At 52.3% G+C, this 25,325-nt stretch overlaps 9 protein-coding genes across 9 annotated transcripts; 4 read left to right on the forward strand and 5 right to left on the reverse strand.

Annotated features, from left to right (window-relative positions):
• Window positions 1–961: 961 nt before the first annotated feature.
• AYO20_03854 (hypothetical protein) lies at window positions 962–2,882 on the forward strand (the record flags this gene model as incomplete). Its single annotated transcript, XM_022642154.1, has 10 exons — window positions 962–1,322; window positions 1,395–1,423; window positions 1,565–1,624; window positions 1,676–1,718; window positions 1,800–1,861; window positions 1,929–2,019; window positions 2,075–2,233; window positions 2,377–2,476; window positions 2,566–2,645; window positions 2,752–2,882. The coding sequence occupies 10 exons, from the start codon at window positions 962–964 to the stop codon at window positions 2,880–2,882; spliced, it is 1,116 nt and encodes a 371-aa protein (XP_022501811.1).
• A 1,077-nt stretch (window positions 2,883–3,959) lies between these two features.
• Window positions 3,960–5,288, forward strand: AYO20_03855 (hypothetical protein; the record flags this gene model as incomplete). Its single annotated transcript, XM_022642155.1, has 2 exons — window positions 3,960–4,067; window positions 4,131–5,288. The coding sequence occupies 2 exons, from the start codon at window positions 3,960–3,962 to the stop codon at window positions 5,286–5,288; spliced, it is 1,266 nt and encodes a 421-aa protein (XP_022501812.1).
• A 328-nt stretch (window positions 5,289–5,616) lies between these two features.
• Window positions 5,617–7,049, reverse strand: AYO20_03856 (hypothetical protein; the record flags this gene model as incomplete). Its single annotated transcript, XM_022642156.1, has 4 exons — window positions 5,617–6,456; window positions 6,512–6,814; window positions 6,910–6,947; window positions 7,007–7,049. 4 exons carry the CDS (start codon window positions 7,047–7,049, stop codon window positions 5,617–5,619), a joined length of 1,224 nt encoding a protein of 407 aa, XP_022501813.1.
• Window positions 7,050–7,816: 767 nt separating this feature from the next.
• Window positions 7,817–8,868, forward strand: AYO20_03857 (hypothetical protein; the record flags this gene model as incomplete). The annotated part of the gene is made up of 3 exons (XM_022642157.1): window positions 7,817–7,875; window positions 7,931–8,045; window positions 8,104–8,868. 3 exons carry the CDS (start codon window positions 7,817–7,819, stop codon window positions 8,866–8,868), a joined length of 939 nt encoding a protein of 312 aa, XP_022501814.1.
• A 914-nt stretch (window positions 8,869–9,782) lies between these two features.
• On the reverse strand, window positions 9,783–10,754 carry AYO20_03858 (hypothetical protein; the record flags this gene model as incomplete). Its single annotated transcript, XM_022642158.1, has 1 exon — window positions 9,783–10,754. The coding sequence occupies one exon, from the start codon at window positions 10,752–10,754 to the stop codon at window positions 9,783–9,785; it is 972 nt and encodes a 323-aa protein (XP_022501815.1).
• Window positions 10,755–10,951: 197 nt separating this feature from the next.
• On the reverse strand, window positions 10,952–13,555 carry AYO20_03859 (hypothetical protein; the record flags this gene model as incomplete). Its single annotated transcript, XM_022642159.1, has 3 exons — window positions 10,952–11,097; window positions 11,210–12,406; window positions 12,583–13,555. The coding sequence occupies 3 exons, from the start codon at window positions 13,553–13,555 to the stop codon at window positions 10,952–10,954; spliced, it is 2,316 nt and encodes a 771-aa protein (XP_022501816.1).
• A 2,907-nt stretch (window positions 13,556–16,462) lies between these two features.
• Window positions 16,463–19,985, reverse strand: AYO20_03860 (hypothetical protein; the record flags this gene model as incomplete). Its single annotated transcript, XM_022642160.1, has 8 exons — window positions 16,463–16,967; window positions 17,040–18,169; window positions 18,213–19,081; window positions 19,137–19,252; window positions 19,314–19,510; window positions 19,563–19,686; window positions 19,737–19,769; window positions 19,894–19,985. The coding sequence occupies 8 exons, from the start codon at window positions 19,983–19,985 to the stop codon at window positions 16,463–16,465; spliced, it is 3,066 nt and encodes a 1,021-aa protein (XP_022501817.1).
• A 1,121-nt stretch (window positions 19,986–21,106) lies between these two features.
• AYO20_03861 (hypothetical protein) lies at window positions 21,107–24,286 on the reverse strand (the record flags this gene model as incomplete). Its single annotated transcript, XM_022642161.1, has 1 exon — window positions 21,107–24,286. One exon carries the CDS (start codon window positions 24,284–24,286, stop codon window positions 21,107–21,109), a length of 3,180 nt encoding a protein of 1,059 aa, XP_022501818.1.
• A 404-nt stretch (window positions 24,287–24,690) lies between these two features.
• On the forward strand, window positions 24,691–25,287 carry AYO20_03862 (sorting nexin-3; the record flags this gene model as incomplete). The annotated part of the gene is made up of 3 exons (XM_022642162.1): window positions 24,691–24,768; window positions 24,876–25,200; window positions 25,259–25,287. The coding sequence occupies 3 exons, from the start codon at window positions 24,691–24,693 to the stop codon at window positions 25,285–25,287; spliced, it is 432 nt and encodes a 143-aa protein (XP_022501819.1).
• Between the last annotated feature and the right edge of the window lie 38 nt (window positions 25,288–25,325).

Here is a 25,325-nt window from a genome sequence, read left to right on the forward strand (position 1 = left end):
GACACTAATGATGCGCAGTGGCCCGCAGATCAGAGAACATTCCCTACTACCTCTTTCCATTGTGTCGCAGTCACCTAAATACCAAGATATGCAGAATATGACTTCCGTACGAGGTACTTAGTGAATTGAGGGAATTAGTAGCAAGAGACGCTAGATCTCTTTAGTAGTTACTATCCCTATTCAGGAGCCTACGTGAATATTCCTATTAGGGATAGTTTACCAAATTTCATGTCCTGAATTCCCTTTTTCGTCAGACTTGAAGAGAATGATTGGATCCTTGGTTGTTGACTCCTTGACTTGATAGAGTCCCTGTGACTGGTATAGAGGGAGAATCGAGGTGAGCTGTTCTAACACTTCATGCTGGAGAAGATGATCAAGCCAACTCGCCCAAGTCAGTCTCGGATTTGATCTAGGGGAGACAAGGCCGTCATTTCCAGCCTTGCATATCACTTCGCGCCCTTCGCAAGCAATTCTACCAAACGCGTCTGCTGAATACAAAGCCTTTATCTCTTCCCCGAGATCCAATATCGATTTGCAATGACAATATAAAAACACATCATGAACACGATGTCAATGTCAAGTTTACCCAGTCTCGGATTGACGCGATCGCTTCCTGGGGTTGCGCCATCCAAGATTCCCTCCAATTGGAATCTACATGCCTTTACAGCACAAGGTGAACGGCCACGTGGAGATCAGAGGCATGTGCCGCTTCCCCAATGATTGCTGGCATAGTCCTATCACGCAATGAGGGGATTCATGGCGAAGTGACTGATTGCGATAGATGACAAGCTGCTTTGCGCCTGGTGAGAATTCGTCTGTTTATCGAGAGGTTACCTTTGTTTTATCTCAATCGTTGCTAGTGCTGCCTTTATTCCTCTCCCAGGGAGTTCTCCTGAAAGATTCTTTTGAACCTCTCGTCCCTCTGTATAGATAGCACCATTCAGATATCTCCTCCGCTGCGATGGCACACCTCGAAGCCCGCAAATTCGTTTCCCCTGACTCGGGATTCCCCGTCACTTTGCACCCAGGGTTCAACGCAAAGATCAAAGACTGGGTTCCGCCAGAGCCTCTGCGCGAGGAGATCAAACCGGAAAAGGACCGCGCGCTGTTTGCCGATCCCGAGAAGAAAGCCCTCTTCGCGGTGGCGAAGCGCGTGGACCTGACCGAATCTATCGGCACGCTGCTGGAAAACGTCCAGCTCTCGCAGTTGGACGAGAAACAGCTCGACGAACTCGCCCTGCTCGTCACGGAGAGGGGCGTGGTGTTTTTCCGCAACCAGGACCTCACGACCGAGGGACAGTACAAGCTTTTTGAGCATTATGGTAAACTCTTCCAGTGACTGCCGGTCCAATTCTCTGAAGTGTTCACGGGCACTGAGGGGGTGCGGCTAATAGGAACTCTTGATCGACATCCGGCTCAGAAGGTATGTCCAATCTTGTTATGACTGAGTTGAAGACACCACTTTCGCAAGAAGTGTTGCTGATCGAGATGCACCCAGACTCAAAAGGTAGCTAGCTCCCTTCACGCAGGTCGACAAAGGCTGTTGTTAGCTAAGAGATTCTAGCATGTGGTGATCAAAGGGAGTCAGGAGGACCACCGTGAGATATTGAAATATACTCCCTGGGTGCGCAACACCGCCCTGCTTCGCGTATTGGATTGAACTGACGGTCCACAGCCTCAGGGAGACTGGCATGCCGACACGTCCTTTGAGATCAACCGTGCGTCATTCATTTCCGCGTTGCTGGTCACAAATTCGCTCGCTAGGGCATCTGGGCTAGAGCTGATACTTGTTGTCACAGCTCCCTCATACTCTCTTTTGCGGATGGAAGAGCACCCTGAAGTTGGAGGCGACACTGCATGGGTACGTCAAACAGCCTTGTCTACAATGTACCACGAGAGGAGAGTGTATACTAATACCGAGAGCACAGATCTCGCAGTACGGTACATACGACGCCTTGAGCAAAGCCTTGCAAAAGTTTGTCGAAGGACTGCACGCCGTCCACACGTCGCGGCTTCAATGTCAGTCCCCTTCCCCGTTTGAGTCCTGGCAGAACTTACCATGACGTTTCTACAGACGACACAATCCTTGACCTCTGGGGTGTCGGCCCAAACCGTCCGCCCATCGATACGCACCACCCAGCCGTCCGCACCCACCCGGTGACTGGGCTGAAAGCGCTGAACGTGAATCCGGGCTTCGTCACGGGCTTCGCAGAACTCAACAAGAAGGAGTCAGGTATGGATGGTCTCTCCATGTGGATCTTTTACAACGCCCTTCTCCCCTGGCTTGTCCCTGCTCGTCTTGCGCGCGGGATGTTTAGTTGTTTCAAGTCTACTCCATCGCTAACCATATGGTGTGACCTGCACCTCTCAAAACAGACAAACTGCTCGAGTTCTTCGAATACCACCTGCATTCCGCCGACGACCACTACGTACGCTGGAAATGGGCCGTGGGCAGTGTGGCCATGTGGGACAACAGGTACGCAAATCAGAACCAAGCCTCGCGCCCCTTGATCGATTCACAGATCCGACGGCTGACCTGCGACCGCCTCATGCTATCAACGGCAGATGTACCGCGCACCGCGTCATTCCAGGGACGTACGATAGTCCCAGGAGAGGCATCCGGACGACGGTGTTTGGCGAGAAGCGTAAGTTTGGACTTTTCCCCTAGTTCCCAGTTCCTCCACGCTGACAATTTCGTCCTCTTCCCTCTCCCCTGGAGGGTAGGGGAGTGGAATGGGACACTACCTATAGCCTTTTTCGATCCCGCGAGCGAAAGCCGTCGCGAGCGACAACTCGGGACCAAACAGGCGAATGGTCACGGCCAAAACGGCCACAGCGGTCAGAATGGTCAGAATGGTCAGAACGGCCAGAATGGCCACTAATGAATGGGTGAGTGGCTTGAAGTCAGTGGAAACTTGAGTCCTGCTAGACCCTCTTTCTTTGATCAATAGCGCGCCATATACAAACATGCCTATAGAGGTCCAATGAAGGCCATATCCCCTGCTGATTGGGTTCTGGTCTTGTCTTGTTTGTTGATGTCCATTCGTTGCTATGCTTCTTACTCATCTCGGATATTACTGTATACAAGACCATATCGTGTGTACCCATTTCCTCTGGACGACACTGCCCTCGGTAGACTGCCTCCTCCAGGTATCCAGGCCTACTTCGCTGGGTGACCACGACGAGGCTGAAAATTCGGCTGGAAAGTGATGGGAAACCGGAGATCCGGGTTGGTTGGATGTATTGATGTGGGTCCAGCAATCGGCGCCGAGCCTCGTCTTTTGGTTTTGCTGATTAACGTCGAAAGCTTTCATTATTTGAACGGGTCCGCCGCGACGATGAGATCTCTACCCTGCGACTGAATCGCTCAACCAAACCCTAGGTGTGCATATCCATTCGAGGGCCATCGTTCCAACTACAACTTTGTAGCGAACTAAAAGTATGAACTGGTGAGGCTGACCTTCGGATTCCCTGTGTTGACTGCGGATATTTAGTCCGGATCATCTTCTCGCCGATTGCCCGGCGCTATTCCTCTTTCTCTCACTTCGTTCACTTCAACTGTGCTCTCGACTTGTATGTCATGTATCTATCTAATATTCTCCAATCAGGTCATCTATTACGAGTACATTGTTATTGTCATAGGTTAAGCCTGGCTGGGACGTTGAACAATTATCTGAGATCTAATCACCCCTCCTGGAGTACATTGTCTCCGCGCAAATTCTGATAAGCTTCTTGTGTCCTTCACCTCCCCCATTGGCGCAGAGGACGTGAACTGTCACTGAGCGAAGTCCCAGTCTAAATGGTCTCGTGAGGTGAACACGGGGGAATGCCACAGTGAATAGGCTTGTGGCCTGCTGTCTGCAGATTGTCGTGAGTTGACTTTGACCCAACTAAACACTAATGCTAACAGAGCCAACAAGGGTAAAAGCGCCGACTTCCGCTCTAGAAGAGCAGCCACCATGACAATCTCTATAGCGCGTGCTGCAGCCAAGCTGCTTCACCGTGAAGCTGTCAGGACAAGGGCATTCTCCACCACCAGAACGCTTAACGTGGACTTTACTCACGCCGTACGTGCAAAGCGACCATCTGGTCTCTACAACAGAAGCTGATTTGTATGTCCACGACCGCAGGTCATCGGAGCAGGAGCAGTCGGGCTCGCGGTTGCGCGCCAGCTGGCCTCGCGAACAGGCACTTCGACAATCCTGATTGAGCGACACGGCGCCGTGGGCACCGAGACGAGCAGTCGCAACTCCGAGGTCATCCACGCAGGGCTGTACTACGGACCGCACTCGCTGAAGACCAAGCTCTGCATACGCGGCCGACAGATGCTGTACGAGTTGTGCGAAGCACAGAGAATCCCGTACCGGCGCACCAAGAAGTGGATCATCGCGCAGGACGCGGTGCAGTTCGCCGAGCTCGAGGCGCTCCACGACTTCAGTCGCTCCATCGACGTGCCTACCCACTTCCTCTCGCGCGCGGACATTGAGAGCCGCGAACCCGATGTGCGCGCCGAGGCGGGGGTACTCGAATCCCCCACGACGGGCATCGTCGACTCGCACGCCCTCATGGCCTATCTGGAGGGGTCCTTTGACGAGCGTGGCGGAGAGGAAGTGCTGCACACGGTCGTGGAGAACATCGAGCCGCTGCGCAGCTCGTCGTCCAGTGGTGATGGCGGCTACGCTATCACGACGCGATCGCGCGACGGCACAGGCGGCGAGGACACCATCACGGTCGAGACGCTGGTCAACTGCGCGGGGCTGGCCGCCGTGGACGTCTCCAACATGCTGCTGCCGCCCGCGCGGCACCGCAAGGCCTACTACGCCAAGGGCAGCTACTTCTCGTACTCTGCATCGCGCCCGAGACCCAGCACGCTGCTCTACCCAGCTCCGATCCCCGGCCTGGGCGGCCTAGGCACACACCTGACGCTCGACATGGCGGGACGGATCCGCTTCGGCCCGGACGTGGAATGGGTCGACTCGCCGCACGACCTCTCCCCCAACCCGGCGCGCCTGGCGGCCGCCGTCGACGTCATCAAGACGTACCTCCCGTCCATCGACCCCTCCGCCATCGACCTCGACTACTGCGGCATCCGGCCCAAGCTGGGCCCCGGCACGAGCGTCACCTACGGCAAAGACGGCAAGGGCTTCGTCGACTTCTACATCGCCGAGGAAGACGGGTTCCCCGGCTTCGTCAATCTGCTGGGCATCGAGTCGCCCGGCCTGACCAGCGCCTTGGCCATTGCCGAGCACGTCGAGGAGATTCTGTACGGCGAGGGAGCGACCGTTTGATCTTTTCAGTCTTGCTGGGGGGGTGAAGTGTCGTATCGAGCGGGCGAGCGAGCGAGCAAGCAAGCGAGAGAGCCTTCACGTCATCTGGATGGATTTTGGGCGATATCTACGTTTTCCAACTCCTTTTTTTCCCGTTGGAAATGAAAGGGAAACATAATCATATGCGCAAAACTGACAGGGGCCATCTGGCATCTAATAGCTGACATCTGACATCGTCCGAGTCTCCTACTATGTACCTAAAGCATTACCTCGTTGTGCTTGACCAAGAAAGCAAGAAAGAGAGAGAGAGATACATGCCCTCCCGATCTTACAGTCAGGCAAACCGATGTTAATTCGCGCCATGTTCCTCCTTGTACTTGTTCATGCCGTGCTTGATGAACGGCGCTTCCATCAGCCTGTCCCAATTGTGTACGGTCTCAGCCTGGAGGATCGAGATCTTCATCTCCAGCAGGGCGCGCTCCTTCATCTCCTTCTCGTAGTCGGCGATGGCCTCGCCCAAGGTCTTGTTGCCGGCACGCCACTCCCTGATCTCGTCGATCAGCTTGGCCGCGTCCTGCAGCGCGTTGTTCAGTCCCTGGCCGCGGAACGGCGGGATCGCGTGCGCGGCGTCGCCGGCGATGGTGACCCGCGGCCACAGCGGCGACTGCGACCAGTCCATGTCGGGCTTCCACACTACGGTCCGGTCCGTGGGGAAGACCAGGTCGTCCGGAAGTTCCTTGCCAATGGTGGCGAACGGCTCAGCGTACTTGGGAATCTGGTCGCGCCAGAACTTGAGGCGGGATGCCTGGTCCGGAAGGTCCTCTGGCCTCGGGGCACCGGGCCAGGACAGCAGGTTCTGAAACAGCCAGGTGTCGGGCTTGTCGGGATCCGTGACATCCTGGATCGAGTTCCACCACGTGAAGCCTCCTGGATGGTAACTGTGCTTGAAGATCGGGTGGATCGACCGCAGGTATTCTGCTGTTTCTTTGGAGAAGGTGCAGCTGACGTTGAACATCTGGATGTCCATGTACTCCTCCTTGGCCAACTCTTCACCCACCAGGAACTTGCGCACCGTCGAATGGGATCCATCGCACCCCACCAGGAGAGACCCAGATGTGCTTGAACCGTCTTCGAAGACGGCTGTCGAGGTATCCCCGGAAACAGAAACAGACGCCAACCTCTTACCGTACTGGATTGCCAAAATCAGCACCGCCCCAAATAGTAGAGGCTCTAGGAGCCCTTACCTGTACGTCGATCCCCTGGCTCAAGAACTTCCTCAGCTTCTTTCGTGATACTCGCCTGGGGTCCATGCCCTGCATTTCAAAGAGCTTCTCGCCCGTGGCGCCATTGTAGATGGGGAGCGATGAGATTTTGCCCTTGAAGAACGGGTCACAGCAGATGTTCTCGTCGATTTGGGCGACCATATCCGGCGGAATGCACTTGGACAGATACTCTGCTCCCCAGTGCAAGGTCATACCCCACTCGCGTGCGCGGTTCTGGTAGGTGCTATGGTCCTCTCGCTCGTATACGGTGCATGCAATGCCATTCTATGACCAATTGTCGGTCTCTCTGGGCTGTGAACATCCCCACGGGATAGGGAATGGGATGGGGGTAAGGGTGATGAATCGCGGTGGTCCAATACCTGTTTCAGGGCCTGTGCTAGCAGTAGCCCAGTAGATCCTGGACAAAGTATGAGCCAGCCAGCATGCGGTCAGAGTCAGAAACCTTCTCAAACGTACCTGCGCCTATCACAATCACCTTCAGGGGCGTTGCGGAAGTCATGATGGGATGTATATCTGAGTGTTGGAGAAAGGGTTGTGGTTGGGTTTCTTCGCAGCCAGGGTATTAAAGATCTGACAGGCCTTCTCATCACGTCTCGTCTCGCCCTTGCCGGTGACGGTTCATACCTGTGATGTAGGTACAGAGGAGTAGTCTGGTCGTCCGTACTCGTACTTTTGAGGGGGGAAGTGGTTTGTGCAGGATTTGACGTGGCTGATGTGGCTCAAAGCTTGTCATCTCGCTTGCTGCGTGGGCGTGGAGAAGCCAGATGCCGCATTCGTTCTCGTGCATGACATCGAGGGATCAAGTGTGAGACGAGAAGAGGACCCTTTCAAACGTGGATGGCTCCTATTCACTGCCGTCAGGCACCCCAGGACCTCGTCTATCCACATCAAGCGGCCACCAAGGCGCTTCTTGCCGCCGGGTGGCAGTTCACACCGCAGTCCCACGCGCAGCTAATGCGTCCCACCCAACTCCGCAGTCGTATTTTGTCGATATCGCAACGCCTATGACACGCCGAAACTTGGTCAGATGCACCAGAAAGAGCAATATCCGACCTGTACCGGCTACATCTCGAAGCCCACGCCAAGGAAGCGAGGGTGGAACGTCCAGATGGGGGGGCCAGATGTGATAACACTTGCAGGAATTTTTGACATGGCTCACAAGAGGACTTACCTCGCATCTCCCGTCGACTACTAGTACCTCAGCGGGGGCTATACCAGACGTCAAAATCCTCTCTGTCCAAAGACATCCTGAAGACGCGGATCAATATGGCTAGTGATGAAACTGCGCAGATCGCCTTGGATGAAGACGAAGGGGTCACAGAGCTGTGAGTGCCAATCTGCTCCGCCAATCGATAGTCAGCACCTAACATATCCCATCAGGGACGATGGCGAGACGACCGCGTCTGTGCGTTCCAGCGTGCTGCAAAATAAAGAGCAATATGGCAGACGATACCACGCTTACAAGGATGGGACATACCATCGACCAAATGATGAGGTGGGTGATGCAGTGCCTGAAGCTTCCTCACATTCAACTCACTCGTTGAATGTACCAGGCTGAACTGGAGCGGCTCGATATAGCCCACGCCCTCTTTAAGATCATCAACCAGAACCGACTCCATCTGGCGCCGCTGAAGTCTGACCCCGGCCGTGTTCTCGACCTCGGAGCCGGCACGGGAACCTGGGCCATTGAATTCGCCGATGCGTATCCTTCAGCCGAGGTGGTTGGCGTCGACATCAGTCCCACCATGTCCGAGATCGTTCCGCCCAATGTCCAGTTCGAGATTGACGATGTCCAGGACCAGTGGACATACAGTAAGCAGGCAGACTTCATTCACTGCCGGTACATGGTCGGGTCGATAGCAGACTGGCCAAAGCTGATGCGTCAGTGTTATGACAATCTCAAACCGGGCGGCTGGGTCGAGTTTCAAGATTTTGACCTCAACTACTATTCTCAAGACGGGTCGTTGACCGAAGAGCACGCGGTCCGCCGCTGGCTCGCGCTGTGCCACCAGGCGGCTGGCAAAATCGGCAGAACATTACGCGTCGGCAAGCATCTCGAGCAATGGGTCAAGGATTCCGGCTTCGTCAATGTTCAGGCGGTCAGGGTTCCAGTGCCCATTGGTCCTTGGCCGCGTGATAAGAGACTGAAGCGGATGGGCTTGGTCAACTGGACCCAGATCTTTGAGGGCCTACAGGCTGTTAGCTTGAGGCTGTTCCTGGGCGTCCTTGGATGGACCCAAGATGAGCTGGAATCACTGCTGGTCGATGTCCGCAAGGACTTGAAAAACAGGGAGATCCACGCCATGTACGACGTGTAAGTATCCACGATGCGCCTTTGACGTCCTGTACTTATCCACGGCAGATATACCGTCATAGGGCAGAAGCCGCAGAGCCAGGCAGAACGATCTCACCAGTCCGCTCCTGGCACATGAGTTATAGCAGAGCGGCCAAGACACTATTATGTCAGGCCAACGATAAGACGGGACCTGATAGTTCTCGAAAGGTCGACCACTTCACACCAACCGGGTAGACCAACTTACCACCCAGCAACCTCTTTCGAACTCAGCATCACCAATGCCAACGGGACTGTCTGAGGCGCTTGGTCCCGTGTGACCATCAGAGAATCAATCTGGATAAAAACTCTTGATGACAAAATTTGACTGTGAGTCTTCCTTGCAGAGAAATTAGGGGAGATACTGAGTGTTGCATTCCAGTCTTTGGAGATCTGCAAAGAATTCTCACCACAGAGGATCAATGACTCGTGTCCGACCGGGTCTGCTCTTACGTATTGTAATGGGAGAGTCTACGGGCTGGAACGTGATCGGTGGAATTTGCCTGTACACTGTACAGGGTGACACTCCTGGCCACTGATTAGCTGGATCTCTCTTTTTCCTTGATCCTTCAACAGGATCTATCCCTCTGTACAACAAGTCAATCAATGAGTCGAGAACAGTGATCAATCAAGTCATGGAATCTATGTGATCAGGACTCTCTATATTGTTTTGCCATTACTGTGCGATAGCCGTTACCCTCACCACCATGCCCACCGCCGTATGAGTTGATGCCTCTAGCTAAGAGCCTCGCCCCAGTTCAGTTGGTCGCAAACCACAACCCTCTAGATATAGGAGGGTACAACTGCCGTGGCTCGAAGCCTTTGTTATTAATTAATCTTGTAGAGACTTCTAGTTTTCAATACTGTATATAGTGGATCATACTAAAACCTTGTTTAATTTTATGGCATCTTCTCACGTAGCATCCGCACCGCCTTCTCGTGACCGCCTTTTAATGCTGCTTCAAGCGCATTACCATAGTGTCTCCCTGGAGCGTTAACATCCGCTCCAGCGTCGAGGAGTATCTGCACCACCGTCTCGTTGCCATGATAAGATGCTGCTTCAAGCGCATTACCATAGAATCCCCCTTGAGCGTTAACATCAGGTCCAGCATCGAGGAGTATCTGCACCACCGTCTCGTCACTATCCTCTGACGATACTGCTGCTTGAAGTGCATTACCGAGTTCTCCTCCTTGAGCATTAACATCAGCTCCAGCGTCAAGGAGCATTTGCACCACCGTCTCGTTGCTAGAAAATGATGCTGCAGAGAGCGGACTACCAGCGTATCCTCCTTGAGCATTGACATCCGCGCCCTTGTTAAGGAGTATCTGTACCCCTTTCTCGCCATGATATGACGCTGCTTGAAGTGCAGTATTATACGGTCCTCCTTGGGCGTTAATATCCGCACCCGCATCAAGAAGGATCTGCACTATCTTCTCGTGACCTCTTTCTGATGCTGCTTGAAGTGCGGTGCGAAACTTTCCTCCTTGGGCGTTAACATCCGCACCCGCGTCGAGAAGTATCTGCACTGTCTTCTCGTGACCACCTTTTGATGCTGCTTGAAGCGCATTCATGTATACTCCTTGGGCGTTAACATCCGCACCCGCGTCGAGAAGTATCTGCACTGTCTTCTCGTGACCACCTTTTGATGCTGCTTGGAGTGCAGTAGTATACCATTTGTCTTGGGCGTTAATGTCCGCACCCGCGTCGAGGAGTATCTGCACTACCTTCTCGTGACCATACTCACTTGCCCAGATTAGTGCTGTCCGACCGTTACTATCCGGTTCATCGATATCGCAATTTTCTTTCTGCTGGAATATCAATTTCAATATGGACTCATGGCCGAGCAGCCCCCCAAGTCGTATCGGACTCATCTCTGGAAGGTAGGTGTATGGCCTCGTCGTCCTCCAGAATATTGGGAACCAGATGTAGTGGAACCTACTGTTGACCTGATATAACCTTAGAATTAGAGATACTAAGGGGTCATCTTGACGTAAGTATGCGTGTCGTAGATGGGATGGCCAGTATTCTGCCGTGTAGACCAGAAGGCTTTGGATATGATTGTTTTCCTCTAAAAGGCCGTCAAGTTTTGCGGAATCTTGGACTCGGGGGATAAGGGACTGTACGGTTGCTGCAACATCGTCAAAGGACAGAAATTCCACGCATATTCGAACCATGTCTCTCTCAATCCCTCGCGGATCAAGGCAATGCCTCCACCTAGATAGCAAGGTAGTACCGCCGCTTCCACTGACTAAAAACTCCTTAGCTGTCTGGTGAATCAGGTATATTCGATCGTGATTAATGAAGACGAAAAGACCGCACCACTGACGAATATTATCCAATAGCCTGATAGGATCGAGTTTGGCCTTGTATAGGGACTGCGGGTGCGTTGACGTGGCTATTCCGAGAGCGATGGCCATCTCTTCGACGTGGAGTGGCCGCCGTGAACCAACCACAATCTGGAGGATTTTTTTGACGTTGCCTCTTTGCTTCTGAGAAACTCGGGCTAAAATCTTCTCGTATGCGTCTTCCACTGTCGACGGGAGTAACTCAATTGACGCTTCTTCAAGTCGCATACAGTCACGGAAAGTCTGGTATATACTCTCAATCGCGAGATACAGCCATAAGTACGTGCGATGCTCCATCCCTAGAAGTTGGGTCTGCAGTTGATCCTTTGTATCGCCATCCAATTTTAAGTCTGTTGCTAGTTTTCCCACTCGCATTTTAATGACCAAGTCAATTTCTTGGTGAATTTGGTCATTCTCCTCTTCTCCCCGTAGACGGATCGTAGGCAGATTGACTAGTGTCTTTTGGAAGACCGCTTGGATGTCATCATAGGGCCGACTGGTCACGAGAAATTTCAGTCGTCCTTGCCTTCTTGTGGACGAAGCGGTCGATGCCTGGAAATGAAAGCTGGAAAGCATCTCGATCAGCCTCCCACGGTCTTTATCTCGACATTCGTCCAGCGCATCTAAAACGCACGTCACGTCGTGAGCCTGCTCATCTCTCGCCGCGGTAATTAGCACACGCCATAGCTCGGCCTCCTCCTTCACGAGTTTATCGCCGTTCTTCTCCCAGACTGGAACGGCATGTCGAATGAGCACCGGCTGGTGAGAGAATAGCTGATGGAGGATAGCGCATAGAGCCGTCGACATATGATCTTGCTCCTCGTTGTCTTTAAAGAAGAAATAGCATACCGTATGGTTGTTAGTATTTCGTAGCTCTATATCAACGAGCGATTTAGCGAGGACCGACTTGCCGCAGCCCGGATCTGCCGAGATCCAGAGGAGGTCATCATGGGTTTTGCCGAGCCATTGCTGGTATTGAGGGTGAGACAATACCCATTGACAAGTGCCAGCTACCTGCTCAGGATTAATATCCTTCTGTGTCTCATACGGGCTGATTTTGAACGTCCGGTGGCATCGGTGGTGGTATTCGCTTTCATATTGGGTTTTACTTTGCCGGGTCTGCGCTTTGGTGGCCTCGAGTTGGGCGTTTGAGGTAAGGCGGATCTCATTAAGTAAACCTTGACATGCCGTGGTCAGAATTTCCTCGGTTACCGGCAGAACGAAAATGAGATAGAAACAGGTCGTGCTAAGGGGCCTAGATAGAGTCGCCGCTTTGGCATCATGGGTTTGGAGCAGGGATGGAACATCATTACTGTGTGGCAGGGCTCCTTCCTCCTGTTGTAGCCTCACTCACCTGGTACGTCCTTGATAGGCTGTTCTTGACTGGCCTGCGCTGGCGAAATGTATTGAAGAAATTCTTTGGCGTACGCTGCAGCGGTCATCGCAGCATACCGGTGCCATGCGTCGTTCTTGTGCAAATCGGCGTAATCGCAAATGCCGCGGATCACAAGACACGGAAACTCGTTCATCAGCCCTGCCGCCTCCATTTCGACACAGAAGGCATTAAATTGATTCCGCAGTCGGTCGCGCACTACTGCATCCTCCACCACCTGGTTTCCTGACGCGATGATTCCATAGTGAGCCACTGGCCTGCTATTTTTCCGCTGCTTTCGCTTGGTGTGCAAGCCTTCGCAGTCACCTACTGGGCTCTCAATATCCCTATGGCAGACACGGCAGTAGAAGCAATCAGCCTCGCTCGGAATAGTGAAGCCGGTCTCCTCCATCATAGGATTTCGTTCGATCGCTTCGGTAATATAATCCGATACCTTACTGGGGTGCATAGCATGTCGTGCTCGGAGTTGAGCGAGTGTTTTCAATAGGAGAGCTGGTGGCTGGTTCAGCTGCCCCTTGACCACGAATTCCCCTCCGTCCTCGGCTTTACCCTTGTCATATTGGACCACACCTCCCCAAGTTTTCTCTGGTTTACTGACCACAACATCTCCCAGGCGAATGTCGATTCCCTTGGAGAGATCGGGGATCCCACCGCCAATGCCCACCATTAAGCCGACTCGAAGCGCGGGGAACGTTCTCACCATGTCCTTGGCTACATTGGCCGCCGGCACTAACCCATCCACTCCTTCGGGCATGCACGCAATCACCACGTTATTCTGATGAATACGCCCCAACACGTAAGAATTATGGTCCTGCGGGTCATGTCCGGCCATCATCTCATATTCTTCGTCCAACATGGCTATGGCGGCGGTCAGTTCGATGTTTAGCGCACATATCCAGCCAATTTTGTAGTCTTGAACGGTGCGGATGGACATTATGGAAGGGGTCGTAAGACGGAGGTTTAGCGACCGTAGGTAGAGTCGGATTGGGATTGCGTTGTTATGCGTTGTGTAGTTCTTTCCCGAGAATGGAGAGATAGACGTGCTGGCGCTTTCGGGTAGCTCTAAGCAAGCAGCTCTAAGCAAATATGCGAAGGTTCTTCTAAGATTCACAGAAGGCCTTGGGAGGACAGAAAAAGCTAAGAGATGCGGCTGAGGGTAGATCCCGAGCCTCAAGATGCGCGATGATCAGGCAAGAGATAGTCCAACACGAGATATTGGTCCGGCTGTATCAGCACATCAAGCAAATGTAAGAGAAGAGACGTAGGGGTGAGACTGCAACAGACAAGGGAGATGGTTGAGAGAGCGAGAAGGCAGTGAGGAATACTGGGCGGCGGCAAAGTGTTATCCAGGCCAACAATGCAGGCAACGCTCTGGGCTGCAAAATACGGTACGAGGCTTCATGGAATCTGGTGGATTTTGCCAGCGACCGAGCTGAGTGGCCGCAGGGGGCATAAGTTGAGGTGGTGTGAAGCCGAAGGTAGGACAGTCAAATCAGAGGATGACGACAATTCAGCTGCTGGTCAAGCCGTGGTGTGGCGCTCAGCCTGCACAGTGTCTACGAAAAAGCAACCACTAATTGAAGGACACATCGTATTCTAGTACTCCGTAACTCCGTAGTATAAATAGGGTAGTCAAGGCGGCAAGACGCCGCCAGCCACGTGGCAGCGACTTTGAGCCACAACAGTAGGTAAGGGGGTATTTACGCCCCGCCGTCCTCGGGTCGGTCCTCGGCTATTTGTCGATCAGTGTGGAAGTACCCGACCAGGCTGCCCGGGTCCTCTGTGGCGGGTTATGGTAGCACTTATCGTGGACAGTGGCACCCAAGTGGTAGCTACGAGTATGATAATTTGCAGTACGATTTATAGACGGAAATAATCAGTTCCTACCATGCTGAAAAGCTAGGCGAACCGGTACTGTGCTCCCCATAGGCAGGAGTCAGTTTTTGCACTTTTTCACCTGGCTGACGAAACTGAGCGTCAACAAAGTCAATGTCGCGTAATTTTAAAACAAAGATGGTATGGGCAACAGCGCTATGACTTTTACATGGATCATTGATCGCCTGCTTTGTGGGTAGTCCCAAGGTGGACGAAGTCGAAGTACTGCCCGCCCATTTCACCACGCCGGGATGTCGGTTAGTCTGGTCTATTTCCAGGCTAAAGCAGTCATCTATTGTTCTTTACCATGATGGATTGTGGTTACTGATGTGGAAAACAAGGTGCGAAACCAGATACTAAAGCCAGGGGCAGCCACTCGAACTGTTCGGCCTAATGAGGCTCTAAGCCTATCGAAATGGAGGTGGGCCCTATTCGGAGACGCGGAAACGTACATTGGGCCGAATGGCGCCAGAAGTGCCGGCAGAACTTAGCGCAGCATCTGAGTAAGCACGACACTAGGGGACCGACGGTGCCTGGCTGACGCGCTCAAGCAACCGTATGAGGTAAACCATCGAACCCATCAAAGTTCGGCTACAGCCCTCCATCGAAGACGGCGAGACGGGTGGTATAGAATCCGCCACGGGACAGGGAACATCTTTTCACCAAGGCGTTGAGTAAGCTCTCCGTCGTAGCGTACTAACTGTTAAGCTTTATGGAGAAGTCGGTACCTTAATTCTAGCTATCCCCCATCCAGGCATCGAGAGCATACAAGTAGAACATCGCTTAAAGGTACATCTTGAACCCCAAGCGGTCAGAAGGTTGATGAACCAAACGGGGCCGTACACAGCGTGTCTGAGTGTCGCCATTAATCCTCGGCCTAACCTCCTAAGTCAATTGGCTCTAAGCCGAGACCGAGAAACCCACTATCAAGGATGCCTTATTGGAGATAGGTAGTACTGAGCAATAGATAGATTCCGTAGTCATAAGTATCCCTTTGCGTCCAGTAGCAACAAGACTCGAAATATAAGAAAAGGATGCTTCTCGGATGCGAGGAGTAGTTCTGCTCGACTAGGCGTGTTACGCAACTCGTGTGAAACCTGGAAGTCACGGGCGGCTGTGCGACAGCGGGCACACATTCAACCACGTCCCTCAGTGGGATGAGACTAACGACATGTCGGACTCCATGGATTCCGCCATGAAACGGTTTAATGAGAGGGTCAAAGAAGAAATTCTCCAGTGGCAGCCACCGACCTAGGTCGATCGATCGATAATCTACAGATACGAGTCACGGTCGGTGCAAGGGATGAAGCTTATGTAGGTTGGAACCGTGTCGACAATACTTTGGCTATCTCAGGCTTATACATCTTCCGAGACTCAAGAGCCTTGGGCACCTTGAGAGGATGGTGTGCTCAGTAAGGCACCCATTCTATATATCGTCTGCCCTTAAGCACCGCTAGGTAGATCGATATCTACCGTAGTTGCTCACGCGGTGCTAGATCAAAACGGCCTCACTCCCTGAGTGAACGAAAACAGTAGCGGAGAAAGTATAGTCCAGAGTCTATGTATATACACGCTATATATACATCTGGAGCTTCGACAAGGACATCAGGACATCCATTTATGGCACGCCAGAAACGATCAGAGTACATAATGTTCAATCGAACCTTGTGATTGTCTATCCATAACCAATGTGCTCTTTTATTAGACGGGCTCGATGCCTCGCCACATGGAACATATAACATAAAAATATATGATGTGATGTAAAACCTTGACTTCCCTTACCAATGCAATTCCAGGCTCAGTGACTCTGGGCGTTGCAACACACACAGAGAGATAGAGACAGCTCGTGTCGTAGAACAGTTCCCAGCGGCAGTGTCTCTCTAGGACGATCACCTCCAAGTCCTTTTCCTCTCTCCCTCCGTCGCTCCCCCTCTTCCTCATCTCTCTCACCTCCAGACAGTTTTTTTTAATCCGCCTTCTCCCGGATCTCGCGGGGAACCATGCCGATATCCCGCTCGTAATCCTCCTGGACCACGTCGAGATTACATTCAGCCTCGCCGACGAGCTTCTTCGTCTCGGCCAACAGATCGGCCAGGTCCTCGTTGAGCATGGTCGTGCAGACCTGCATGACGGCAAAGGCCGAGTAGCCCGGTTCGCAGACGTGCTTGGTGTCGAGGATGCTCGAGTCGAGCGAGGTGAGCATCTCGCCGATGTGGAACCGCTCGGGCGGCTGCAAGTAGGGCGGGAGAGGCTTGCCGGAGCCGATGGACCCGGAGATGATGGCCAGCAGTGTCGTGACACTGTGGGACGTCAGTTGGAGCGACGAGATGAGCTGAGTAAAGTCCTTGAGCCAGGTGCCTCTCTCGTCCGTGTCGGCGGCGGGGTTGGACGCCCCGAGGTGGCCGACCGATTCGGGAACCTCTTTGAAGGTTTTGGTCGTCCAGGCGATCATTGCTGTGAAGCGAAGGATGCTGGGCGGAGGATGACAAGTTAGCGCTGCTGGCACTATTCGAGGGGCTCTCCATGGCTAACGATGGACTTACTTCTCTGTGTGCGCGAGCATCCGCTCATACAGTTCCCGGGGAAACCTACCTCCAAAGGTCGGTTCCCACTTGATGAACTTGAGATGGTTCTTCATGGCTTGGATGAGAATCAAATTCTTCGCAAAGAGCTGAGTGCGGGCCTTCTCCAGCCTCCGAAGCGGACTTCTCTTGTCCTTGACGTCTCCTTCCAGCCCCTTCAGACGTAACGAGACCGACTTGTGCGACGAGCTGTAGTATTGTCCTAGCAAATACAGGGTATTGCCCAGGTCTCTCCGCATCTCGCTCCTCGCCGTGGTCACGCTCGGGAAGTACGTGAGCAAGCAGGCGACGCCCACTCCACCAAGCACACAGGCAAGTCGGTAGGGCGCCAGCTCGTAAACAGGATGAAAGACTTGGCCGTTTGATTCGGAAATGGCCTTGCCAACTTGCTTGACTTGAAGCTCGTACGCCACGATCAGGATGACAGTGATCATTCCGATCATGGGGATGACAGGGTCGTTCGGTTTCGTCACCATGAGATAGTGATAGAGGAACACGGTCAGGCCCAGAAAGACGATGACCCCGGCTGTGTGCCCGTCGACGATGTACCAGTCGATGTACGAGAGTACCATGGCCAGGAACGTGCCGAAAATCCTGACGAATTGCCCATACATGCCTGAGCCCGCCGTCTGGGTCATGCTGATGGCAACCATGATTGCGCCCCAGATGATGCGCTGCTTGATGTAGAATTCCTGCGAGTTTCGCAAAAACGCCGTGACCGCGATGATCATAGTTCCCACAGCCACCCTGAAACCGAACCATGATTCCTTGGAGCCGAAGAGCCTAGGGATCAGGCGGAAGTAGTCAGTCAGCTTTTCCCACCAGGTCACCGGGGGAAGGTGTTCAGGATCTCGGTTCACCCCCAGAGCATCGCCTAGGTACACGGTAGGGGTGCCGCTTCGATAGCTGTAGGTGGTGTAGTCCAGATTGCTGTCTTCGCGGCTGATGACTGCCCACGCCCACTTCTTCCACTGTTTTCCCGTAGGAGTTATCAGCCGTTTCTTTCTCATTGTGCCGTCTGCAACTTTCGCATCCGCGAACCGAACCAGGTCGAGGATTCCCATTGCGGTTTGTACGATGCAGTACTCGAGCTTGAGAGGTCAGCGTAAATCAGTATGACTGGGTGATACGTACATCAAGGAGAAGGTATAATTGGGACGAATGCCGCATGTGTGAAGATCGACTACCCGAGTGACCACTGGTCTCGTCGGGTTCGTTCATGCGACACCACTCTTTCAGAGGCTCTTCTCGCTCAGCCAAGAACTTGTTGATTGTGTCTTCAAGGTACTTTGCAAAGCCTTTTCCGTCCGGAGACTCGGCTGCTTTCGCCTCAAGCTCCTCTTTGGTCGTGAATGCTGGCTTCTTAGTGATTTGCAGGGTGAAGAATGCGTAGTCGAGACCCTCGATCATTGCCTTCCACAGTAGTTTGAAGGCCCCGTCGACCTGGCCAAATAGCCAACTCCATCGTTCCCTCTCCGCCTCGTTTAATGCTGAATTCGAACCGTCTTTTGAAGACTTGATCGACGTCCATCCTCCCTGCTTTTCAACGCGGTCGTTGACCTGAATCACAGTTTCAAGGCCGGCAATCGGTATCAATATGTTCCTCAGCAGTTTTGTGATGCACGAGTAATCCTTGCCAGACAGTTTCCCAAATGTAACCTCACGTTTAACATAGCGCATCTCTGACTGCATCTTGACCTGGCATTCGCTCGCCGCCGCCGTGAGTGCTCTCCACTTATCAGCTTCGGGCCAGGAGGTCAACCGTTCGGTTGATTCACCATCACTGTCGCTTCCCGAGCTGCTCGTTCTGCTCGCATTATTCCAGTCGCGAGACGGCAAAGAGATGAGCAGAGCTCCTTTAGCATCAATGACGTTTTTGAGGACGTGGAGATATTCCGTAAGGATCATTGTTGCCAGATCTCGTGATGTGATCGGTAGCACCAGAAAATGGACGGCGAATGCAAGCCCGAAACCGACGAAGAACGTATCGAGGAGTCGCCTAGCTTTAAGACCCCACAGAGTCAGTGGATGTCCTCCTGAGAGGATACCGATACATACTCAAAGAGTACACTTGTTCCATTTCCGGGAATATGGCTCCATATACAGCCGTAATGTTGATATATATACCAAATACGATCAAAGGTAGGAAATATTGCGGTCGGAAAGCGCGAAAGCTAGCTAGGATATCAGCACCGCCACATTGATCTGGGGACAGCTGATGAAGGGAGCACATACGTGTTGTAAGCCCAGAGCCAGAAGAAGAACCACACAGCAAGGCATGCGCTCGCCGCAGCGTTGTAGGGCACGATTTGGGCTCCCGGTACCGGTCCATTGCTCCGCTGCTCCGCGGAGATATGTGTTGTGTTTTTGCGAGCTTTGATCGCCGTCCACATGTAGAGAAGAGATATTGCTGCAGCGAAGCAAGTTAAAAACTAGTAACAGTGAGCTCCACAGATCTCGAGAAGAGCAAGTTTGACACCGTACACAAGTGACGAAGAAATTCTGCAGAAATCTGGCTCTGGGCAGGATGGGAACGACGAAGAGTGACATGATCGGGATCAGGTAGCCGATTGTCGAATAATGGTCTGCGACACTGGTATCTTGATATCTGGCGGGTGTGAGTTCTTATCGACGTTATTTTCCCTCAGGGCAACGTACATAGCGAGGCCGATTGTAGGTGCAACAGCTCCTCTAGTACAGAACCATCAGCATGGGACCCAACGCTTCGGAACGAGAGTGTAGGCAGGTTGCCGTGGTGCAACACATCGTGTAATCAACCTGGTAGCATTATCCCCGCCACGAGTCAACCACTTACTTGAACATCAACAATACGGTTGGGAGATTGATCTTCAACCCCAGCTTGTCGTTAAGCCTCTTCAGCATTGAGGGTGGCTTTGAGTTTGCCATGTTGCCGATGTGAAGATGGTGAAGAATCCCAAAGCAGGGTAATGGAAGGGTTAGATTCTTTCTAGGTGAAAGGCCGAAGCAGAAGGAGGATCACTTCAGCATCGCAATAAGATAGAATCCAGTAAATCCAAGATGCTACAGTCCCTGTTCGGGGCCCCTGGCCTGCAGTTCAGTGACACGCAGCAAGTAAACAAAGGACGAGACACAGAAAACGCGTTCGAGCAGAACCACACAGCGGGAAAGGCTCGAGCAAGTATCAGGTGAACATCGGGACAAAAGGTGCTGAAGAAGAACAAATGGAATAGAATATGGCACAGGCACAGCCTAGGGCCTTGACAGAGTGGGGGAGATTCATATGCATCAGTAAGCCATAGCCTCAGCGAGCATGAGATACCAGATTGGGACACATCTCGGACAAGGCTGAAACCCACACGATTGGAGTCGCGTCATGGAGCTTGGAACTGATGGCATCCAATGGTCAACGCACCAAGCAGCGGAATTCACTCAGACTCCCACATTTTGAGCATCTTGTCTTCGATTGTCGGTCCTGTTTCGATTGACAAGTAGTTTGGTAGGGTGAGTAGGAGAGTGGGTGAATGGGTGAAGAGAGGGAGTGCCCGAGTATTTCGTAATCAACCCCGAGGCTCGTATTAATTTCGACCTTTTGCTAAATTGGGATTAGTTCTGCCAAGGTCCTTGGCAGCCTGAGAAGGTGGGAGCCTTACTCATCACCTCATCCACGCTTCATATCCCTAGCGAATGTTTGATTGACAACACCAGGAAACACCCCGATGCAAGATGAGCCAGGCCCATGGTCGATCGATTCATAAAAGGCCTGATTTAGATCCCTGCATGGCTTACAGGCCCCAGTCACACTCAAATTGGTCTCGATTGCAGGAAAATCCCAGCCGCAACATCCGACACGTTGTCGGCATGGCCATGGTAAACTTAAGCCTTGTAGATACGCTTTCCACACGCAGCCGAGCAGCCGACGAGGTCTTGTATTGCTTCTGAAAAGGCACGGATGGATTTCCAGCATGACAAGTTTGGAAAGATGTTTCTCGCTATTCGATCGTTTGTGCTTGATGCTGCTATCTTCTTTATGGATGACCAGCCCCATATCACTCCACTAGCTTCGCTCTGATACTTTGGCACCAATTGTTCCAATCGGTGAAGAAGCCCGACACAATTCTGCATTTCTTGTCCGTTAGTTGCCTTAATCTTGTCGACGCGTATATCTCCACAACTATTTTGATATCGGATGGACTGGCTCTTACGAGAGCCTTTGCAACAAGAATACTCGACAGACTTGCTGCGTTGGAGTGCGCATGTGACGACTCCATGCCCGCTTCCTCGTGGATCAACTTAAGGATCTCAATGGCATGCTCGCGGGAAGAGTCGTCCAGTAGCTCGGGGGCATTGGGTCCTTTGCACCGTGAGCAGAACTGCTGCAGAATGCTACAAGCACGGTTGGCCAGTTGCTTGGTTGGCGTGGTTCTCACAAGCCTGAGAAGAGGAAGTATCAAGTCCAAGCTCAGTGGTTTTTGTGCCTGGTGCTTTAGATACGAGTCGATAAGGTCGAGCACGCGATTCTTGAAATTGACAATGGTCTCCTTTGCCTCTTTCGCTTCGTTTTTTTTGTTCTTTGACTGTTGTTCACTTCGCGCACGAAAGACTTCTGCGAGCTTGGAATCCAGTTGCATCATTTCATCGTCATCCATATCTGCGTCGGAAGAGGATTCAGAATTATCTGACGCAGCGTTGAGATCGCCTTCATTGAGCCGTCTTGTGCCAAGCGCAGATGCAAGCAGTGCATCGAACGCCGCAAGCTCCTCATCTTCGGCCTCATCGTCCGCTGACTCCTGAGAGTCTGCAGATTCGGCATCTGAAGTTTCCGCAGAATCATCGGATGTCGATGTCGAAGCAGAATCCTCCTTTTCGGAAGATTCGCCAGACTCCGAAACAAAACCGACTTCGACGTCCGAATCTAGGTCTTCCATTTCAGAGTCGGAGGCAAGGTGCTCCTCGCCTTCATCCCCAATATCTCCGGCTTCGAACATTTCTTGTTGTCCCCGAAGGTTTTCTTTGGTTTCAAGAATGCGGCACATGGATTCCAGGCCAGTGGCGGTAATAGAGGGGGCAAAAGCATCAAAGATCTGGACAGTGATACGCCTCAAGAACTTGGACGGCTTTGATAAGAAGCTGAGGAGAATCTCCATGATCGCGTCGGCAGACTCTTGTCCACTGTCAGTCGGAACCTTGCTTTTCTGATTATCTTTCCGTCGACCCCAGTTTTCAAGCACTTCCTGTAAGATCTGCACAGCCTCTATCTCTCCGCTGTAGATTTGGAATAGCAATAAGGCATAGAGCAGACACAATCCCTCAGATGACGACAGTGCCGTTCGTGTGGGCGTTTTCGATGTCTTCGATGCCTTTGCTGCGGCTCGGCTGGCTGTCGAGACTGTCTGAGTATTAATCGGAATATCTGCCAAGCTTTGCCACGCTGTCTCCACGATAGCCTTAACGTCGTCCTCAAAGGCAGCAGTCATCTGGATGTCGAGGACCTCCAACTCGCGAATGTGGAGGATCACATGCTTCAACAACCAACATCCCAGAGGCCCAAGTTTGAGGGCTTGCTCAAAGGACAAGCTCAGACGCTCCTTTACAAAGTCACGAACCTCTGGCAGCAGTTTCGGCCACATATCACGGTTGAGGTTCTGCGAGCTCGCCCAAGTTGGCGATATGCAGACTTCTCTGAGCCATAACTGAAGTACTCCGGAGATAAGTGCCTTCTCCTTGTCGTCGATGGTGTCAACTTGTGATATTTGGAGCTGTTCCCAGCGGCGGAGCCTTGCTGAGAGTAGCTTCCACTGCAGATTTACAAGCCCTTTCTGTTGCAAAAGTGTCGACTTCGTGTCCTGCTCATGAGAGCTAGTCAGAAGGTCGGTCAAAGCAGAACTGATGCCCTCTAACACATCCCAGGTTGCTCCTTCGAACAGATTTTGTAGAGTTTTGGACTTGGTGATATGGTCAAAGTCGCCGAAAGAGACACTTTGTAACAGTGCCCGAACGTAAATTCCGGCGAGGTTGGCGCGTTGATCCCAGGGCTCAACATTGGTCAAGCAAGCCTGAATGACCTGGGTTAATCTTAGAGCCGACCTTTGGAGAAATCTTTCGGTGCTCTTGAGGGAATTGGCCAAACAATGACTCGCTCGCGATGTAAAGGTGTAGTTCAATAGTTCTCGGGGGGCTGTTTCGAAGATCTTTTCCCATAGACTGAAACCCCAGGATTTCCGCTCCGCGCTGCTTGCAGGTGCGAAAAGACTTTCATCCACAACAACTTTCCAGAACAGGTCGAAGGGTAGTTTATCCTTGTTCCGAATGCTACTATTCACATCACTCCCATTCTCAGGCCGTTTCGACGTATTTCCGAAGATTTCAGCAAGCACAACATCCCAGGCAAAATGCAGCTTGGCAGACCATCTCGCAGTGCCTTGGGATTTCAGATCGCCATCTGCCTCCGCTCGTTCGATCCTCGCATCTTTGAGGATATCGGCAAGGATATTCACGTCTTTCTTCGCCAGTGGATGACCGCTCTTCCAAGCCGACTTGGGCAATTTCGCATTAGGGAAGCGCCTAGTTGTCGCCAACCAGATTGCCACGCCCTCTGGTGTACGTATCAGCTTGTTCGCAGCCAGCTGTTCACAGATGAGTAGAGAGAAGGGTAGTGGCAGCTCGTAGTAATCGTACAACGTGCAATTGTAGAGGACCCAGCCGCATTCCTGACGGAGCCACGGCTTCTTAATTGCTAAAGCACAAATAATGTCGAGCAGGCGCTTGAATTGATTTTGATCCGCTTTCTTGCCGAAAAGGATTTTCGATTTCAAAACGGCATCAGCACCAAAAACTCTCCCGAAATAGTGGTCACGCTCGTCCTGGCCAGAAGTACCCTTCTCTGGCAAGGTCTGGGCTTCAAGGATATCAATGACAACCGATGGGGAAACAACACTTTCGGACGAATCGGCCGCGGCAGTTGTAAGCTGAGAAAGAAGTTCGGTCAAGGCGACAGAAAATCCGAGACGCGCAGATTTGCGACTGCTGCAAAGTCCACGGAAGAGCCGTTTCAAAATAGTCAGGGTCTGCTCATGGCTCGTGATCCCAGGCTTGTAGATTTTGGACAGCAACGTATGGGCCGCAGCGAGACGGACTTCCTCCTGGTTGTCGGCCAGGTCCTCGTAGACTTTGACAAGCTCGACGTCGACTTCTCTTTTCCTTTTTTTGGACGCCGTGTCAGTCCCCATTGTTAGGATCTGGGGTGTGTTTACAGTCGTTCCTGATCAACAGTGAGGAAAAATATAAAAATATAAAAATATAAAAAATCACTGGCTCCCCTGCAGCGAAATTTGAGACCCACTCAACGGGCCTTGGCGCAGGAGGATGCGGGGTGGCCCGATTGGGAAAGCGGCAAAAGTCAGGTGCGGCTTTGCAGGAATCTTCTCGACGGACACCCAAGATACGCTGGGTGACGCCCTAAATCAGTCCAACGGCTAACCTCACATACCCGTCCTCAGCTCTATTGACTGAATTGTTTTTATCAGCGCCCTACAGAGTTAAGAGTGCCTTCAAATCGCCTTTACCTTGTGTCCAAAGTGCACGCGACCGATCACCCTGTTCAGCTGCCTGCGTCCTCTTCAACCCCGCAGCCATGCAAGCCCTACCAGAGTCTCGCCAACAAACTTTCGAGGAGATCTACGGCCCTCCAGAAAACTTCCTCGAGATTGAGGTACGTTCTGCGATTTCTCATGCGCCGCAAGGGCTCTCCTAGTCGCCATCTTAGAATCAGGAGTACTTTTCCTCAGTGACCATGAAGACTGACCCCCTCGTTCACAGGTGAAAAATCCACAAACTCACGGTTCCTCTCCTCGTAACATGTATACCTCTTATGAAATCCACACCCGTACCAACATTCCGGCCTTCAAACTTCGTCACTCGGTCGTCCGCCGCCGATACTCCGACTTCGAGTACTTTCGAGATATCCTGGAGCGAGAAAGCGCCAGAGTCACAATCCCACCACTACCTGGAAAAGTATTCACGAACAGATTCTCGGATGATGTGATTGAACACAGGAGGGAAGGGCTTCAGAGGTTCCTACAAATAGTGGTCGGACACCCGCTGTTGCAGACCGGGAGCAAGGTTCTCGGGGCATTTATACAAGGTAAGGGAATTGACACCGCCATGGTGGTACAAGCTTGGACTGACTGAAGACAAAATAGATCCGAACTGGGATCGTAATGCTTGGTGAAAAGGCCTACTTCTTGGTAAAATGAAATATTGCCTCAG

Source organism: Fonsecaea nubica (assembly GCF_001646965.1).
Source record: "Fonsecaea nubica strain CBS 269.64 chromosome Unknown Scaff19, whole genome shotgun sequence".
Taxonomy (NCBI): Eukaryota; Fungi; Ascomycota; class Eurotiomycetes; order Chaetothyriales; family Herpotrichiellaceae; genus Fonsecaea; species Fonsecaea nubica.